Below are 19,237 nucleotides of genomic sequence, written 5' to 3' on the forward strand. Positions count from 1 at the left end.
AAACCTTACTCCTACTTGACGGGGCAAAAAAAAAAAAGGTTTTGGTATCCCTAAACGTATTACGCTTTCCTATTTTTTTAGTTTGTATTTAATTTCCCCATGCCGGCTACGGAATTGTTAATTAATTAACTACTTTTTTGCCTCACGAACATAGGATTGGATAAGGCATCTAAAAGTGTGAAAGAATTTTGTTTCTAATTAGCGCTCGTTAATTCTTTTTAAATCTATCTAAAAAAAATTCCATTAAATCGCCATTTTCAGTTCCCCCTGAATTTAGAATTAAATAAGCGAAGGCATATTTCTCAAGTTATTCTGCATAATCCATTACCTAACACTTTGGAAGAAAAAAAGATGCACGGTAAAGAATTTAGAATCAATAAATCCAACAAAAAGCTATGGATGCACAGATTGAGCACGGTACTCTTCATGCAGCCCAGAGATCTTCAGAATCTCGCTTCCAGAACCAGAGACCTCGCTTCTTTGTGAAATTGCTTCTATCTAACTTAAATGCGTCATACTTCCTACATAGTTCAGTTAGGAAAGATAAAACACCTTTTTTCATACTTCTTGTTTATAAAAATTACAAAGAACAAAGCTCATAGCATAAAAATCCGACCGTTTCGTGATACGTTATAAGCTTGTATCTTACTAAATCATGAAGCATTTAAAAACACTCGTAGACACAGTGTTGTTAAAATAAATGATCAGAAAGACTTAGTTTTAAAGCCACTCTAAGCATAGTGATATTTGATATACTTAAATATGTGTTATTTGGCATGCTTAAATTCAAAATCTCACAAACCTGATAATCTAATTATGAATAAGTACTTTCGAAACTACTTCTCTACACTTTTATAATGGGAGGAAATGCAGAGTCATAAATAGAGCATTAAAGCATATGCTTTGTAATTATCATTATTTTAGAACAAAAAAGCATTTAATAAAGAAAATAATTTGCAAATGATCTAATTACATCCTTTTTGTAATAAATTAAAGAGCATGAACTGCTTAATATTATATAATAAAAATAAGCATAAATTAAGTTTTAAACTGCCTTAGCGTTTGCTGAATTTAAAAGATTTATAAATAAATTTTTTCTAGTGCAGAGAGCATTGCTAATTTCCGGGTTTTGGGAATACTAATTTACTATGAGTGTACGTAGATATCTTTGTTACTATCCTGCATTATTTCGCTATCTGGCCTTATTGAAATCACTCTGGGTACCATATTATGTTATGTGACGCAGCCTAAAAGGTTCCATACATTGTAATCATCCGACTTCTTGTTCTCTGTGATTGTTCTCTGTGAAATTTAGAGGCAAAATATTCAGATTTACTTATTTAAATCACTTCTGTTTTTAATATATATGTATTTTAATTATGGCAAAGCACACGAGGGCTATCTGCCTAAGGGGAGGGATGCCTTCGTGGAGGACTTTCTAAGGGAAACTGGCTCGTATACACGTTACACATGGAGAAAACCACGAAAACGCCCATGCAGCCAGCCCGTTCGCGGGATTCGAACCTCGGACCGAACTACCAGTGTTCAGCGACTTTACCGCTCGGCCGCCGGTGGGCTTTTAATATATATGTTTAACAGCTTTATTTCAATGCCTTCTTTAAGTCTTTTAGTCATAAAATAAAAGGGAGAATTTCTGTTAAAATTACATCATACCCTTTTGAAGATTCAGAGAATCGTATTTTCTGAGAAAAAGCAGTTTACTGCGTCAGCTAACTAATGTGATGAGAAGAAATGATGCAAAATAAAGGTTTATATGTAGTGCCTGTAAATAATTCTTATTCGTACAAGAAGCTTTAATTCTTTACTGTAATTACTCTAAAGACTAACGTTTCTTTCTTCTTATTTCACTTAAAGATACTAAAAATACAAAACTGAAAATTCGAGCTAACATAAATACACATTTTTCATTAAACTACCCGTATGACTTAGCCAAATATATCTCAAATCAGGCATCCTTTACAAATTGAGAATTACTTAATAGTATATTTTATTTGACAAATGTCCCTATTGCACTGTGTTTGAAATTAACTATATAGGAATTATGCACAGGAATTCGCAATAACTCTGCAGTATGCTCATATATGCAAACAATGATTAAAAATATTTTGCTCAATAACTAATAATATTCCAATAAAATGTATTAAAGGAAAGGAAATCAAGTCAAAATTTATTGGAGGAAGTAAGTGAAGAAAAACATTTTGAGGAAAAATATCATTTAAAAAAGAAAATGTATACTTGAAACATACTAAATTAATTTGATTAAAATAGATTTAAAGTTGTTCTATATATATATATATGTATTCAAATAAAACAAATAAAATACATTTTATGCATTTGATTTTAGAAGGAATTTAATTTTCCATACTTAGCAACAAATTTTAGCCTAATTAATTCACTTACTAAATTTCATAAACTAAAATTTAGATATTTAAGCCTAGCGATAAGCTTTAAATTTTAACAGCTGGAAATTTCGGCTACTTTGCTTTACTAACCGTAATTAACGGCTTCTTCTTTACTTCATTCTTTCATAGGTTTTGGCAGAAGAGGTTTGTTTGCTTTATTAAAAAAATATTCTGCATTTAACAGGAAAAAAGAAGAATCAAAGATTGACGTACCTTTGATTAGTTCCCGCATATTATAAATTTATGACACAAAATTTTTGCATTGCTTAAAACAAGTTTATTAATTTAAAGGCATTTCTGAAAAATTAGAGAAAACCTTAAGGATGTTTTCTTCTAAAGTGTTATAAAAGAATTAAAACTTTTTTGTTTGTACTCCAAGTTTGTAATTAAATTGCCACTTTTAATTAAAATTAAAATTTATTATTTAGCCAATGCCAAGCCCCTCACATTTGATGAAGTTTACAATCAGTCCAGCCCAACCAACTGCACAGTCTACTGCGGCGGGATCACTCAAGGTTTGTCAGGTGAGTTGGGAAACCAAAAGGTAAAAAGGAACATACCGAAACTAAATGTCGTCTTATTTTCACCCATTTTTTATGATTACCCATAATGATAAGAGTCAGTTTATTGTCATTTATGTGTTGTTTCATAAGAAGTTAAATTAATCTTTCGTGGGTGAAATTCTACCATATGTATGAGCTGGCATGAGGACTTCATAATGTGAAATAAAAAGTGTTACCTCCCGAAAATAAATTACTTCCAAAATTTATTAAATTTAATTTTTTATTTAATTTATAAATAATCTGAAGCATGCTTTATGAAACTTATTATTTCACTTTCATGAAAATTCATATTTAAAATATGTCCTTTCCTGATTATTATTTGTGATCTAATTACGTGTTTCTATTTTTAGGTGAGTGGACTTTTGTTTCGAATTTCTTAAATGGTTCGTGCTATTGCAGATTTTTCCTTCCACTTTAAGTAAAATCGAATCTCGCGTTTAAGTTGTAAGTATGTTTAAATAAAGCTTAAGTTTTTTTAATTTAGTTTCTTAATATTCCTGAAATATGCAAATAATTTGAAATTCATGAATACCAATCATTTCTTTATCTACTTCTAGGTGAGCTTTTTCTGGCAATTAAATGATAAAGCTATGAAAAAATCCTATATAATATTAAAACCTTTTTCAAAATAGTTTCAGGTAAGCGACAGCCAAATATCAGTCCTAAAATGGGCAGCGTTTTATTGGGCATAATTAACAGCAAATTAAAGGTGGGTGAATTTTATATTTAGTTCAGTATCAAGAGTTTAAAGGGTCACAAGGAAGGAATTTTGAAAATCTCAAAATTCCATATATAAGTAAGTCCCTTTTATTTTATGTTTCCTCCGGCTTTGTAAAGTCCGTAATATTATTATCCAAAGTCGTTTAAATGTTAAAGAAAGATTGTAAAAGGTATGTATTAGACTTATTATTTTTTAGACTTATTATTTACATTTCAAGTAAGTATGCCAAAGTTTGTGAATATTAAAATGTACTAATCCTCATGTTTTATACTATATGATGCTTTGCTTCATGTTAAATAAAACATTTATTACTGATCCATGTTTTTCTTTAATTAACTGTTTATTTTTCAGGAACCAGAAACAAATAAAATTTATAAAACGTTTTAGGCAATTTAATGTAAAATTTGTAGGCAAATATAATTGCTTAAGAACTTTAAAATTATTATTATTCATTAAAAATTGCACTTGTTAGTTATTTCACCTGAGCTTTCTTGATTAATTTCAAATGGTTTGTCTCTGAATTATTATTCTCGTATTTTGACAGCACTAGAACTGGGAAAGAACAGAAGCTATCTTTCTTGTCAGCTTCTAAGCAGAACAATTACGGTTTCTAGAACGTACAAACACTTATAATTGAGAAAAGGAAATTAAAAGATTATCTAAGCCCTTTGTATTCCTAATTCGAGCACTGCATGAATTTTTACTCCATGCCCAAATGTTCTAATGTAATAAGAGTTGAAATTTCTTAATATTAGTCATCTGTTCTATAAAAAGTAATCGTAAAATGGCTAAGAATTTTGGAAAACACTCTCGAAAGCGAAAGGTCTCGAAAGCGGTTAAAATTTTAATATTTAACACTTTTAATTAACTCTAATGTACGTGCAAGATTTTTCTTTACTAATAAGAAATAATACCAAGTTATTAATAGTTCACCTATTTAACCTATCATTTGACGTCAGACTTAAATTGTACAATGTGCTTTAATTGCCGGATAATCTGAAAGTCACACTGAAGCGTAACGAGATTCGATCACATTTCCAAAAATTTTAATATTTACAAATCCACCAAACAAACACGAAAGTTTACGGAATTATCCGTATCTAGTTCATTATCCAAAACTGAAAGGGAAAGGAAGTTTTTGGACTCGTTTCAACTTGACAAGATTTGTCTAATATTCCTAAATATTGACATTTTAGGGGATGACAAATTTCAGACTCTCTAACCTGCCTGTACAAAGTGACTTATCGTAGCTTAAAACACTAGACCCATCAATATTTTAACAAAAAAGTGTGTATGGTAATGCGGAATGTTCGAAAGCGAAAAAAAATGTACAATCAATGGGACAAACAAAATAATGTATTGAAACGCGAAAAATCCTGCGTATCAGCTGCGAAGGAATACATTTTGATAAACGAAGGATGGGTATAAGCCCCTTAACGTCTGGGGGAAAGGGGAAGAAAATCTGGCGTTCCAAAAATGGGCTGTGTGTGGACTTATTTTCCTCCCATCTTATCCTGAGGCAGCAATTTGTCTTGACAGGTACCTCACGTGACTAAGGTTCATTTGAGGGAACCTGGGGGTAGCGTATTCCCATAGTAGATGATATAAGCTGGCTCTGAGCACCTTGCCAGTTTCATTTCGAGGCTGACTAATAGCTGTAGTTTCTGTCATAACTGAAAACATTGCCTGTCTTTTATTGATTAAACATTTGCTTCCTTTCACAAAGCAAAGTTTTTTTTATTTCTTTTTGTTTATTTTGTTACATTGTCTCTCTCTTGAGTTAGTAGGAAATACAAACAATAACAAAGAGCTAAAAGAAAAATTCGATGATTGATCTCAGCAGCCAGATAACCTATTCGCTTTTAGATTTAGAAATTTCTGGAAAGTAAAGAATCGGAAGAAAAAAAAATCTTACGAAATCTGCCAATTTAAATCGTACCGATAATCTCAGTGCATAAAAGGGAAAGTTAGAAACTTTAAGACGGACTGTTGCAAGAATTGAGATATTTTATTTATTTGAAAAGTAATTACCTCCAACCTTTTACAGCTGACTACATAATATAGTTGCTTTGGAAACTAGTAACCAGAAAGTTTGTGTTGCCACAAATATTTTTGTAATTTAATCAGATTTGTGACAAACGTTTTCGTCATTTTTCCATTTTGCGCGCATGATATTTTAAAAATGGCTAATGGTACATACTTGAAATTGGATGGAATTCTTTATATGGACACTATTTTCTAACTGAACCCAAAATCTGATGAATATTTTAATATTAAAAAATTTTATGCACGAAATTATTTCAGATATTTTTTAATAAAATTCATTTTATGAACACAACTCCAAATAAAATAAAACTTTAACATGAAATTTTTAGAATTTTTGCTTCATGGTAGTTTCCAAATGTTATAAAAGCTATATATAAACTATGGAATTAAATAATGCATCATATAATTTTAAACTGTGTGCGCAAAGTGAAAAAATGAAGAAAATTTTTGTCACAAAACGGATTAAATTATAAAAATATTTGTGGCAACACAAACTTTCTGATTACGATTTCAGAAAGCAGCTATATTACGTAGTCAGCGATAAAAAGTTGGAAGTAATTGCTTTTAAAATAAATAAGTTATCCCAATTCTTGCAACAGTCACATATTCGAAGATCATAAGCGGTTTAAGGTGTATGAGCCCCCTTAAGGAATAAGATGTATCACGTCAGAGCCTATTAAATCAATCTTTGAGTCAGCAGATGTATAAATTGACTTTACCTTTCTTAAAACATTCTTATTGATTTTCTCTGTACTACATAAATTAATTTACAAGTAAACAGTTGCAGTTTCTCCGTTATTTCACTTTCAATTTACCACAGAAAGTTAACCATTTGTAAATTTTACATCACTTCACACATTTCGTAAATTTCCATACTACTCCCCTCTAAATAAATAGTTCCTCCTTTTGTGTAACCTTAGTTTACCTTGAAACACCTGCATTCCGCCCTACTTATTTCGATTGCCTATATTATTAATTTACAACGCGCGAAGTATAAGTAAATTTTACAAATGATTAGTTTCTACGTAAGGTAAAATTTTGAAATTTGTCTCGGTTATCTTTTTTAAATTCGCTTGTTTGCCGAATATGTGATCGATGCTATTCCTTATGATGGGAAGTCTACAAATACTACAGGTATCTCATGAACTAAATATTTTGTAAAAGAGTTAACTAAGTCTATAAATGGATCAAACCGTAATATAACCGTATATAATTGATTTACTTTTCTTTCAGCGGTCACTGAGTTTAAACCACCTTTTAAACTTAACATGGTTGGAACTTTAGGAAAGAACAAATGACAAATTGCAGATGAATATATGAATGTTAAAAATAGAAAAGTAGACATATCTTTTCTCTGCTTTGGTAAAAAAATAGCTTTCCTGTCTTACAATCCCAGGCCAAACCAAGTAGATTTACATCTTTCATAGTGATAAAGTCATAAACGCAGCAAGTAGCAAATTGGATACTGTAGCGTTTTATAATTTTACCAAAGGGGACATGGACACTTTGTAGAGACATTAGGTATTTTTGGGAGCAGGCAAGATGAAAAATATGCAACGCCTTCGTCGGGAATCGAACCGCGGACCTCTCAGTTACGCGCTGAGCGTGCAGACCACTACACCACGAAGGTTCGCTAAGAAGGCGGGAGAAATACATTATAACTTTGATCAGATGAGCAGCAAAATGTCTTGCAGCAGAAAAACAAAGATATGGCCTCTTTGTATTTTTTATCGAATTTTAAACACAGAATTAATAAATTTCTGTGCTATTTATTGTCGGAAAACAGAATCACTAGACTTATCAAAAAAGAGGAATAATTCGACCCGACGAAAATTCACGAGAGATGTAAGCGCTAAATTGGGCATACCTTGGTTAGGGAAGCGTCTTATGATTCAAACTTTGAGCAGCTCTCGACGAGAATATACAGAATAATCCAAGACGTTGTTAAGTAGAAGAGAAGTCAAATATGAGGACAATTTTTGCATGCTTCCCTTATTCTAAACGGCAAATTACCACAATGTACATGTGCTTCAATGCTATGTGTGGAGAACACAGGGGAAGATCTTGTCTAAGTTGTAATGAGCAGATGAAATAATAATTTTCTTGCATATGGCAACAATATTTTCCTATTAATCGTTTGATGTAAAATATTTCCGGAAAATTTTTAATTAAATCACGTTTTGATGTAAAATAGGATTCAACTAAGCAATATCTTCCTATTAATCAAGTAATCCTTTTCTGGTTATATAGGTAACACTATAACTTCAGAGTAACAAAAGTAACATATTCATATGTATGTGCGTGTATCCAAAGAAAATTATTAAAACCATACGCATTTCTTAATTTAAATAAGTAGCATGAAAATTAAACACCAAAGTGTCTGCTTAAGCTATATTACAATACTTATATAATTACTTCGCTTTACTAATTTATTTAATGTTTCAGTAAGTTAAATTCTTACGATTTTTCTCCGAATGCCTTTCTTATTTTACATAAATATTTCGCTTTTTAGTAAACGTTTCTCTGTCAGTTTTAATTTTCTTGTGATTTCCAAAATATCCTAGAAATCTTCTAGAAAGTTCTCTGATCTTGAAACAACTACTTCAGTGTTATTTGAATTTCTCATTTTTATTATAAAATTCATGTTTAATTTCAAATCAAAGAGACCTTCTGTTACTTATAAAACTTGAAATGTCTTACCTAAGCAATAAGCTGGAATTTATCATCTCACTAAAATTAAACGCAATAGATGAATTTGTGCATAGACGTTTATATGGCTAATCACAAATAAAATTTTGTTTCAATACGTAGTATGATAAAGAAGAATATTATCCACTGATTAATGGCGATTTCATGTATAACCAAAGATAAGAGATTGTACTTTGCATAGTAAAACATAATTTCCTACTTGATATAATAACCTAAATGCATTCAAAATAATGTTTTGTGTATCGATTTAGCAGGATACATGCGCATCATATTATTAAAAAATACGAACTTTTTAGAATACATTATAACGCCAAATTTATATCCGTTTCCTTCATTCAGGGACATTAATTCAAGGAAAGAATTTATTCGCATAATCAGTTAAGAAAATATGCATGCATTTTCAATTAAAATTGATTCGGAATAACTTCATTCTTCGAAGAAAACATTTTTAATTCAGCACAATGCATTTAATATTAATAGGTAGTTAATTTTATACAAATCCGAACTAAGCTTGAAAGAAAAAAGCTAAATTTATATTCCTTTGTTTGGAAAGCATTTACATTATAACGCAAAATATACCAAAAGCATTTGCTCTTTTCATTCTTGCTTAGCAATTTTGCAATCTAATGAGGTTTTAGAAGTGTGCTGTGGTATTAAGTTGTTAAGTGGAGTATTCACAAGTTTTATTTGCATAGGGAGGGGAGTTTCTATCATTATATAAGTGCGCTAAAAACGTTTATCGGAAAATAATTAAATTTTATTAATAAAAACTACTTACCAAAATTTTAAACTGTAATTTAATTTCTTGAATGAAAGCGATTGCTAGAAGCAGATAGATTTTGATAATTTTTTTGGTTTCAAATTTTTAATCTTTTGTTAAAATTGTAGAGACATTAGGTATTTTTTTGAAGCAGGCAAGATGAAAAATTAGCAACCGCCTTCGCCGGGAATCGAATCACGGACCTCTGGAATACCGGCCCAGCGTGCTACCGTTACACCACGAAGGCACGCTAGGGAAGTGGGAGAAATGCCTTATAAAATAACCATCTAAAGATTATAGTTGAGAACTAGCTTAGTTACATAATTAAAGTTTCAATCGAATTATTGAAAAGCAGCAACACTCGGGTATATACGAAGCGGCAATTTTTGCGCCAAAAATAGCTGTTACACAAAGCCAAAATAACAAGACAAACAATTGCACAAACTCGGTATCCATGTACACGTCGACTTATTTTCACTTAAAAAAAAAATCCCCGAATTGCACAAAAATGGCATTGCGCGCTCTTTTAACTTTATCCATGTACACGTCGACCTATTTTCACTTAAAAAAAATCCCAGAATTGTACAAACTTGCATTGTGCACTCCCTTTATTTTGTTCATGTATACATCGATATATTTTTACTTAAAAAGTCAAAGGAGCACCAAATTCTACAATATAGGCGAACAAAAAATGCATAATCTCAATAAAATACATTTTAAACCAAACAATAAAATAACATAAAAAAGGAAAAACATGTTATACATTTTAGCACTACCAAAAGCAAATATTCACTTACCATGATTTTCGAGTTCGCTTCGTATACCCAAAGCCATGTAAAAATCAAAATATCAATCATACTCAAATGACTTTTTTCAAACCAGGTACTCTTTCTGATCGAACGCTTCACATAGTGACAATCTCAACCTTTCTTCCTACAAACCCATCTAAGCGGTTTTTACGTTCGACTAAATGCATATCCTTCCTACATACAGGACACTTATAATGGCTACTAAGTAAAGCTTCATTTACACACCAGTCAATTAAAGCTCTTTTCCCCTTTCGCTTCAAATCATATAGAAACTTCAAATTAATCTTACTACATTCGGCCATTCTACCGTCTAAAGAATCAAACCAACACACACCACAAAAACGCTTACAAAACATCCCATGATTCAAAATTTCCCAGAATCATGCACCCGATTACGTCACAATAGGGTTTCCATAACATTCAACTACTCAGGCTACCATAAATGAAACAACAACTTGGCGATAAATCAAACAACAATTTCGCCAGAATCCAAGGGGTATCTTAAAGTCTACTCTACACGGCATCTGTTTTGTAATCATATACATTTTCATGCCATTATTCACACTGAAAATTTATTTCTTTTAGGTAAAGTGAACAAATATTTATGAAGTCAGTGGGAGACAGTTTAAATGTCTCAACAAAAGAAAAAGCGTTTGAAGCTTGGTCTTATTATTTCAAACAATTAAAGCGCTTAGATGGTTTTTCTTAAATGCTCACGGCCCACCAGCGGCCGAGCGGTAAAGTCGCTGAACACTGGTAGTTCGGTCCGAGGTTCGAATCCCGCGAATGGGCTGGCTGTATGGGTGTTTTCGTGGGTTTTCCCATGTGTAACGTGTATACGAGCCAGTTTCCCTTAGAAAGTCCTCCACGAAGGCATCCCTCCCTTTAGGCAGATAGCCCTCGTGTGCTTTGCCATAATTGAATAATCCCTAATCCCTTAAATGCTCACATGTTACAATGAAACTACCCAAACACAACCTGCAGCACTAAATCATTTCGGCTAGCTGTGAGGATGATTGTCTTTGAGAATCTAATTATAAACTATATCCAGTACCAGTATTTATTTATGTTATCAGAAATCCTCTACACTTTTAGAGATGCTAGTCATAAGATGTTTTATGTTATTTATCATTTAAATATACATTGCCTTAGTGCAACTGATCCCAATAAACGAAGTTCTGCTATTAATGAACTTGAAAGAAAAGTGATTGTTTTGATTTTGAGAAACATTTCGCTTCATTTCACTTAATTTCATTTTCGTTCTTAGTCAACTGATTAACTTTTTAGGTCTTTCGTGTGCTACTAAATACAATATTTCATTGAATTGCTTGGTATCAGTTATTGTTCATCAGAATAATTTTTCGGTGGTTCGACTGTTCCTTATTTGTTTACATTTTAAAATATTTTTGGAATGTAATATATTAAAATTTTTTCAGATGATTTAATTTCATTGCTCATTTCCAAGTATGAAAGCAGCTGCATTGGAATTCCAGGCATTCTTTTGAAAACAAGTCTTTTCATGAACTTCGCGAATTTTCTTTAACATATATCTAGAAAGTGCGATTATTAACTAAATTCATGTCAAATATGTTTAGAAAGTTCAAGAATATTTACAATATGCGAATTGTCCTGTCACTTTACATACAGAAACTATTACAACATTTCATACGTTCCTTCGGTCCCTATATTAATGTTTAGGAAAATTTTGTGCTCATTGTGAAAAATAAAAAAAAAAAATGTTTGACTCTGGTCCAAGAAAAATTGACAGAAATATTTCATTTCAAAATATAGGATGTTTGATGTCATTTTCAATCTGTCTTGAGAGATGGGTTGCTAAATAAATCAGAATAATTCTAGGTTGGTCCCCTCCCTTAAATTCTATTCAGTAATATTCTTTTGTTATTTATATTATAATTTTATAACATTCTAACATGTAACATTCCTTAATTTGTAATTTTTTCAACTGGTATGCTGAAAGAATTTTCACGCAAGTAACTAACAAGTATTCAAACGGGAAAAATACCTCATTAATATTTTCATGAATAATTATTGCTTTAGAATCATACAAAATTTCATTGTACTGATTTTGTTTTATTTCTTATTTATGGAAATACTGTTATGCCTTGGTTCTGTGCCAGCGCTGAAGCCTGACAGTGGTTTGTACAAGACGAATTCTATAAGATATTATTAATGAGAATATTCTATATGATTTTGTGAATTCCGCTTTTGCTATCGAAACGACAACAAAAGTGTAAACTAAACAAAATGTAGAAATAGCTTATTAACATCAATACCATTCGAGGCATTTTGTGTATTAATTTTACCTTCGGCATTTATTCCTCTCAATATACTTATTTGTTTTGCATTCAAATCTGATACGGCAACATTGTGTTAAGCAAGCTATATAGATAAATTGGACTGCATTTTTCAATGCCCATTGAATATAAGATAGATTACTTATTTTGTTAGCTACACTGGCAGCATGTATGCGAATAATAATGTAATGCAGGTAAATTTTTATGCCTAATTTTAAGGCAATCCATCCAAAGATTTCAAAGCTTTCTTAATTATCCTTTGAGTTAAAGATTTTAGTTTCTAATGCTAAACTAAAATCAGTAGTATTGATTGTACCAATTATTTCTTTTCTTTCTGTAAAACTAATTTTAGACACTGATGAAGCTTTTAATTCTAAGCCAGACTGAAAATATATATATACTCTCATGTCCATAAATTAAGGATAATTCAGAGTCATGCGGAAATCGAACTCTAAAATAAATATATCACTTGTAAAATCACTACACACATCTTCAAGAAACATATGAAAATTTCAGGAAGTAACCAGATGACACCGATGGTACGTCACAATGACGAGAGTGTAAGAGATTCATATATAAAGAATACAGGCAAAGAAGTAAAATTGTTCGCAGGCGCTTTATAAGCATTTCAGTGAAATAACCGGATAGTTATGACACAAAGGTCGCATTTGGATGATTTTTTACGTGGTAGAATTATCGGCTGTCTGGAATGTGGGCGTAACCAACTGGAAGTATCAGACGAACTTGGAATTGCCCCGAGTGTCATCTTCAGGGTTTGGCAACTATTCCAAGATGATGGTAATGTGAGTAGACGTTACAGCACAGGTCGCCCCAGAGTTACAACGCCGAATGAGGACCGGTATTTGGCAGTTACTGCCAAAAGAAACAGGCGGAGCACAGCCCCAGGCCTCTCTCTTCAGCTCTCTTCAGCCACTGGTACGACAATTTCAAGGCAGACCGTGTACAGACGCTTAGGGCAGATTGGTCCATATGCTCGTAGACCTGTCAGATGTGTTCCACTTTCTGCAACTCACTATCGCCTGCGGTTAGCCTGGAGTAGAGTGCATGCATTGTGGACACCGCAACAGTGGGGTTGTGTGATGTTTTCCGACGAGTCCAGGTTTAGCTTGCAGCATGATTCTCGCCGGACTTTCATATGGAGAGCTCCAATTACCCGTTACCACCAAGAAAACATCATTGAACGACACCATTACGGTGGTTCAGGAGTGCTCGTTTGGGGTGGAATTATTCTGGGTTCCAAAACTGACCTGCATGTTCAAATTGGAACCATGGCAAGCCAAATCTAACGGGACGTCATTCTGGAACAACATCTACGTTTGTTTCGGGGCGCCATGGGCGCACAATTTGTGTTTATGGATGACAACGCCCCTCCTCACCGTGCAAACATCGTAGGCGAATGCCTTCAATCGGAGGATATCACCCGTATGGACTGGCCAGCATTCTCACCGGACTTGAATCCAGTAGAGCACGTGTGGGACATGCTTGACCGACGATTTGCAGCCCGTCAACCTCCTCCTACATGTCTACCGGAACTTCGGAGAGCATTGCTTTTTGAGTTGTGTAATATCCCCCAAGATCAGATCGATAATTTGATATTCAGCATGCCTAGGCGTTGCACGGACTGTATTGCATCGTCTGGGAGACATACAATGTATTAACAATCATACCAACCATGTAATATTGGTTTTTTGTAAATAGGGTTTTTTTTTTTTTTTTTTTTTTTTTTTTTTTTTTTTGTAATTTGCTCCAGGGAGAAAAAATCGCTAATTTTTTAATAATATCAAACATATAGCATCTTTTTTTGCTCTTTACCTTTTGTTTAATAAATAAGCTTTACAAATAAGTCAAATTTGTTTTGCTTCTAACTCTTCTTTTGCCTGATTTTGCATTATCCTTAATTTATGGACATGAGTGTATTTAAAAGATTTGACGTGGTGGTCTTCATAATTTAGATCATTTGTTTAATTACAAGCAACATTTGTTAATTCTACGACAAATAATAGTTTGAAAAAGAATTAGAAGAACCTTAGAAGTCCCCGAAATTCTGATAACGAAGACGCTGCAAATATTGCTAATAAAATACTATTTTTAATTTAATCAACTCAATTTAGGCTCATAATAAACACTGAAGTTCATAACATACTTTTCGGTCTTGTTGCATTTTTCAAACTATAAAAATGAACATCGACTTTCTAATTGGACTAATTTCAAAAATCTAAAAATTAAGTCGCACTAATTGGGAAACGGAAAGATCGACTTAGCAATTCCTTAAAATTAAAAATTTCTAAAAAGGAGAAGACAATTAACATTGCAACCGCTGATCTTTTTCTTATATCCAGAACGACGACAGCGATCACTTTGACCACACTCATTTTATCAGTTACGAGTAAGAAACGATTCTTATGATCTATGCGGCTCAAAAATTAAATATGCAGTAATAAAACTGCCTCAAAAATTAATATTTTCATAAACTCAAAGTAATTAAAAATATACTAATTGATGTACGGAAATACATATGCGTGGTATAAATATTAATAATAACTGATATGCAAATAAATATTTGAAAATGGTATTAAATACTTTATTTCTTTTATTAAAACTTTAAAATAAGGTATATATAGCCCCACCAGCGGCCGAGCGGTAAAGTCGCTGAACACTGATAGTTCGGTCCGAGGTTCGAATCCCGCGAACGGGCTGGCTGCATGGGTGTTTTCGTAGTTTTCCCCATGTGTAACGTGTATACGAGCCAGTTTCCCTTAGAAAGTCCTCCACGAAGGCATTCCTCCCCTTAGGCAGATAGCCCTCGAGGCTTTTCCGTAATTAAATAACCTAACCTAAAATAAGGTATAAAAAGTAAATAAGAAATATGTAATAGTATTTACAGAAGGATCACAGCATCTTTTTCTTTAAGTGAACGATTAGTTACTTTTAATAAATGCTTCTCATTAGAAATGTGCATTTTTATTATAAGTATGTCACAGTATTCAATTATTTCAATGATGCCATTTGGCTTGCTGACGTTTGACTGAAGTTTTTCTTTAAAATTAATGTTAGTCTATGCTTACAAAATGTCTAAACAGAGCCTTTATTAAATGCCCACACCATTTCCTTTCAATGGAGGAAAACAAAGGTTTAGAACAGAGCATAACAAGGCATGAATATAATCTTTTGTTTAGAGGGAATATTTGTATTTTCCTCAGAGTTCTTAAATGTAAAGGCATGTAGAGACATTAAGATTTTTTTGGAAGCAAGAGAAGTGAAAAATTGGCAACGCCTTCGCCGGAAATAGAACCACGGACCTCTGGAATACTTGCCCAGCGTGCAGACCACCACACCACGAAAGCATGCCAAGAAGGCGAGAGAAATGCCTTATAGGCAGAAATGCAATTATTGCATAATAAGAAATTCTACATGTTAAATTTGCTTCATGAAGAAAAAAAGAAATGTAAGTTGCCGTGCAAGATTTACAATAACATAAACATAACACCGATGGGAATTTATTACATTTATCATACACGCTTAGACTCATTTTTATGCTCTTTTGCTTATAGCACAAATGGAGCTTCCGAATATCTTCTATTACCTGTTCTCTGCAGATTTCGCTTTTAGAAACATACGCTGCATACATTGTCATATGTAGTCTGTTTCCTAACGAAATTTAATTCTGAAGCTGATCTAACTGAAAAATTTCTTTCCGTCCCCGAGGATATGGTGGTTAACGAAAGATGACTGATATTCAGGGCTTTAGCTAGCCCAGATAAGGAATGGAAGATTTTGAATGAAGTATCTTTACGGAAAAGAAACGTTTGGAATCTTTCTATCCTGTTATCTTGTTACCAGCCTCTTGAGAAGTTGATAACAAGATAGACAGTCTTTAGACCTATTACGAGTCTATCGAGACATACTTATTAGAAATCTCTCGAGAGTTTGGTAACAAGCTACGAGGGTATGAGTACTTTGGATTTCCTATCCTGGGTTCTTTGCTTAAATTTTGGACAACACATAAGCAAATGCTCCTCATGAAGATTGTCTTATTGAAGTAATCAAATATTGAATAATTCAAAGTATAATTACCAAACGAAAACGTTTGGTAATTATACTTTGGATTGCTTTCTTACAAACAACTCTGGCATATAACCTGAAAAGTATTAAATTTAACAACAGTATTGGCTTAATGCAATTAAATCTTGCATTATTATAGTTTTAAATCCAAACAGTACATTTTTCCTTCAGCTATTTTTACTTGGTCGGATAATAGTCTAGACGGAACTCTTATTGAATACCTGCTGTACGATAACAACGTAAAATGCGCTTAATTTAAAAGTCGCTTTTTTTCCTTTATTTGAAAATAAATTGTTTCAAAATCAAGCATTTTAAATTATGTTATCTTGATATATGTCAGTGTTGTGTCACTTTTTTAGTATTACTTGTTGCGTGAAGAAAAGCTTAAAACCATTTCGCTGAATGTGACTACGTCAAAGTCTCATTCTTCAAATTAAAACTCAGCCTTTAAATCTTAACTTCCCTGTAAGTCTTCGGAAGACGAAGAAATTACCAACGGTGCTATTTTCTTCCTGCGCTTAGAAAAGAATTTGAAATGCTCATGATAGTTTTCGAAAGACTTAAGTTCTCCGAATAAATCTCGTCTCTCCCTAACTGAGTAAGAACAGTTTTGTATATTTTTCCTCCATTTAGAAGTGTCAGACTCATGAATACAGAAAAACACAAGGCGAGAAACGTTTCACTTACATTAGCGTGTCCTAGAGTTCTGGAAAAAGATCTGCTTTAAAAGTCTTCCTCTCATTTGTGAGGAACCTAACCACTTTTAATGCTAATCTCTACATATGTGAAGACAGTCAGGTGACTCATCGCCCCGTCTTACCATCTAAATAAACTAAATTCAAAACATAAGATAATTTAAAATAAACTTTTTATTAGCTGGTCAGAATAACAGTTACACAAGTGTAATAATAGAAACAGACTATGCAGCTTTCGGGAATAATCGAAACAAAGTAAAAGTAAAACTTAAGTACTGAAAATATGACAGTTATAGGATAAATCGCGCCTGTAAGGCTAACTTCTGGAGCAGTTCTGGCTTGTAAAGCGTAAACCGATTCAAGTAATTCATACTCTGAAGAAATAGCAGCGTGTCAGCCAACGATAGCTCTCAATAGTTATTCTCTCTCGAACTCAAAACATCTGTGCTTGTAGAATCATTGGGTTTTCTTGATGCAGGAGACATGAAAAATGAGGAATTCCCTCGCCGGTACTCGAACCTGTACCTCTCGAATACGCGCTAAGTGTGCAAACGTTACACCACGAAGGTATGCTGGAAGGAGGGAGAAATAACTTGTTATAAGACCAACTTGTTTGGTTAGGTGCGTCCGTCTGCGCCCACTTCTGGTACCTTACATACCAGAGCTTCTGGGAAGTAGGGGGTCCAATCGCCAAGTCCTGGTCCACCACCTTTTACTTCAGGTGCCATTTGTAGAGTTATCTTGAAGTATGAGATGTATGTATGTATGCTTCCAAGTACACTACGAAGGCAGCGTAAAGGAGGAAGAAACTGCCTTATATACTTAAACACATTACCTGATTTGCATCCTAGTGGGAGCCAACGGAAGCAGAAGTGACAGTAAAGGCAAAATCATAAGACAACTCGCTAATAAACATAAGATCCTACATCTGAGTTGAAAACACGCTTTATATTTCTATCTGTTCTGAAAGATGTGTTATTTATGAAAAAAAATATTTCATTCATTATTATGAAAGATATTCATATAAAAATGCTTTTTATAAGCTTTCATCTTTTCATAGTAGATAGAGCGGTGAAATAAACCGCTGTCGAGCTTCTAGTTGTAGAAGTTTACAAAAACATCGATTTTAAAACAATTACTCGTTTCGAAACTTCGCATGCTATATATCGGAATATATATTTTAGGAAAAGCAATGTAATTTCGCTTCCAGTGCAGAATTTAGGTACTGTAAATTTGAAAGCTCCTGCAACATTATTGTTAAAATTTTTAGGAATTGGGGAATTATTTAGTTTCATTTTAACAACAACTAGCGTTAACAGAAATTCACACGCGGAAGGTCCATTGAAATTTTAATTTTTAATATCTTTAAAGGGCTAAAAATATGAATTTTTAAAATTAGTCATATTTATACCTTCTGGAATGTAAATAATTAACCGTTGGACACCAGTTTAAAACATCGGCATGGTTATTTTGACAATTTGAAATAATAAAATCCAGATTTCTAATTACTTGCTAATGAAAAATACAAATTGTTCTAGATAATTAATATAATAATTTTATTTCGATTGCCATAGGCTTCTATATGCTTTATTATTATACCCGCTTACTGTAAATTTATTTATGTACTGATTCATTGCTGGAACTTAAATAACATCGAGGTAACATAATTTTAGTCTAATATTTTCATGTAGTGAACATCCCGAAATCACAATGCGGATTTTACAAATCTCTCAGATCCTATTTTCTAGACTTTTCATTTCATTCCCTCTTCAAGTTATCGTTTTTTCGTTTAACTTATTTCATATCTGTCAGTGTAGTGGCTTTCCGTCAAAGAAGCGCGCATTTCTCTCGACGCGAAACAGGAGGATTTAATTGGTTTCGATCCGATCTGTGCTCGCCAATTTCATTTTCCTGCCTTGAATTATTTCAATCACAGTTACCACGAGAGACAAAACTATAATAGAAGCATAGCATACGATGCAGGATTCTCTCCCACCCTGCCGTCACAGTCCCCCCACTTCTTCCCTCTATCGTTTGGCCAAGATTCGGTAATAGAGCCATTACTCTTGCCATAGGAAGCGAGTTGCCCGGAGTGAAATTACGAGGACGAACC

At 32.9% G+C, this 19,237-nt stretch overlaps 1 protein-coding gene across 4 annotated transcripts in view; it reads left to right on the forward strand.

The window, feature by feature from the left end:
• LOC118180861 (cytotoxic granule associated RNA binding protein TIA1-like) overlaps window positions 1-19,237 on the forward strand; it is a 554,155-nt gene that overhangs the window by 432,624 nt on the left and 102,294 nt on the right. For all 4 annotated transcript variants that reach the window (XM_085810190.1, XM_085810192.1, XM_085810193.1 and 1 more), the window contains exon 5: window positions 2,852-2,947. In XM_085810190.1, coding sequence (XP_085666316.1) covers window positions 2,852-2,947 — 96 coding nt within the window. The remainder of the gene's footprint in view (window positions 1-2,851; window positions 2,948-19,237) is intronic.

This window comes from Stegodyphus dumicola, chromosome X2 (assembly GCF_044657685.1).
Source record: "Stegodyphus dumicola isolate Sdum_Otavi_A_Nest chromosome X2, ASM4465768v1".
Classification (NCBI taxonomy): Eukaryota; Metazoa; Arthropoda; class Arachnida; order Araneae; family Eresidae; genus Stegodyphus; species Stegodyphus dumicola.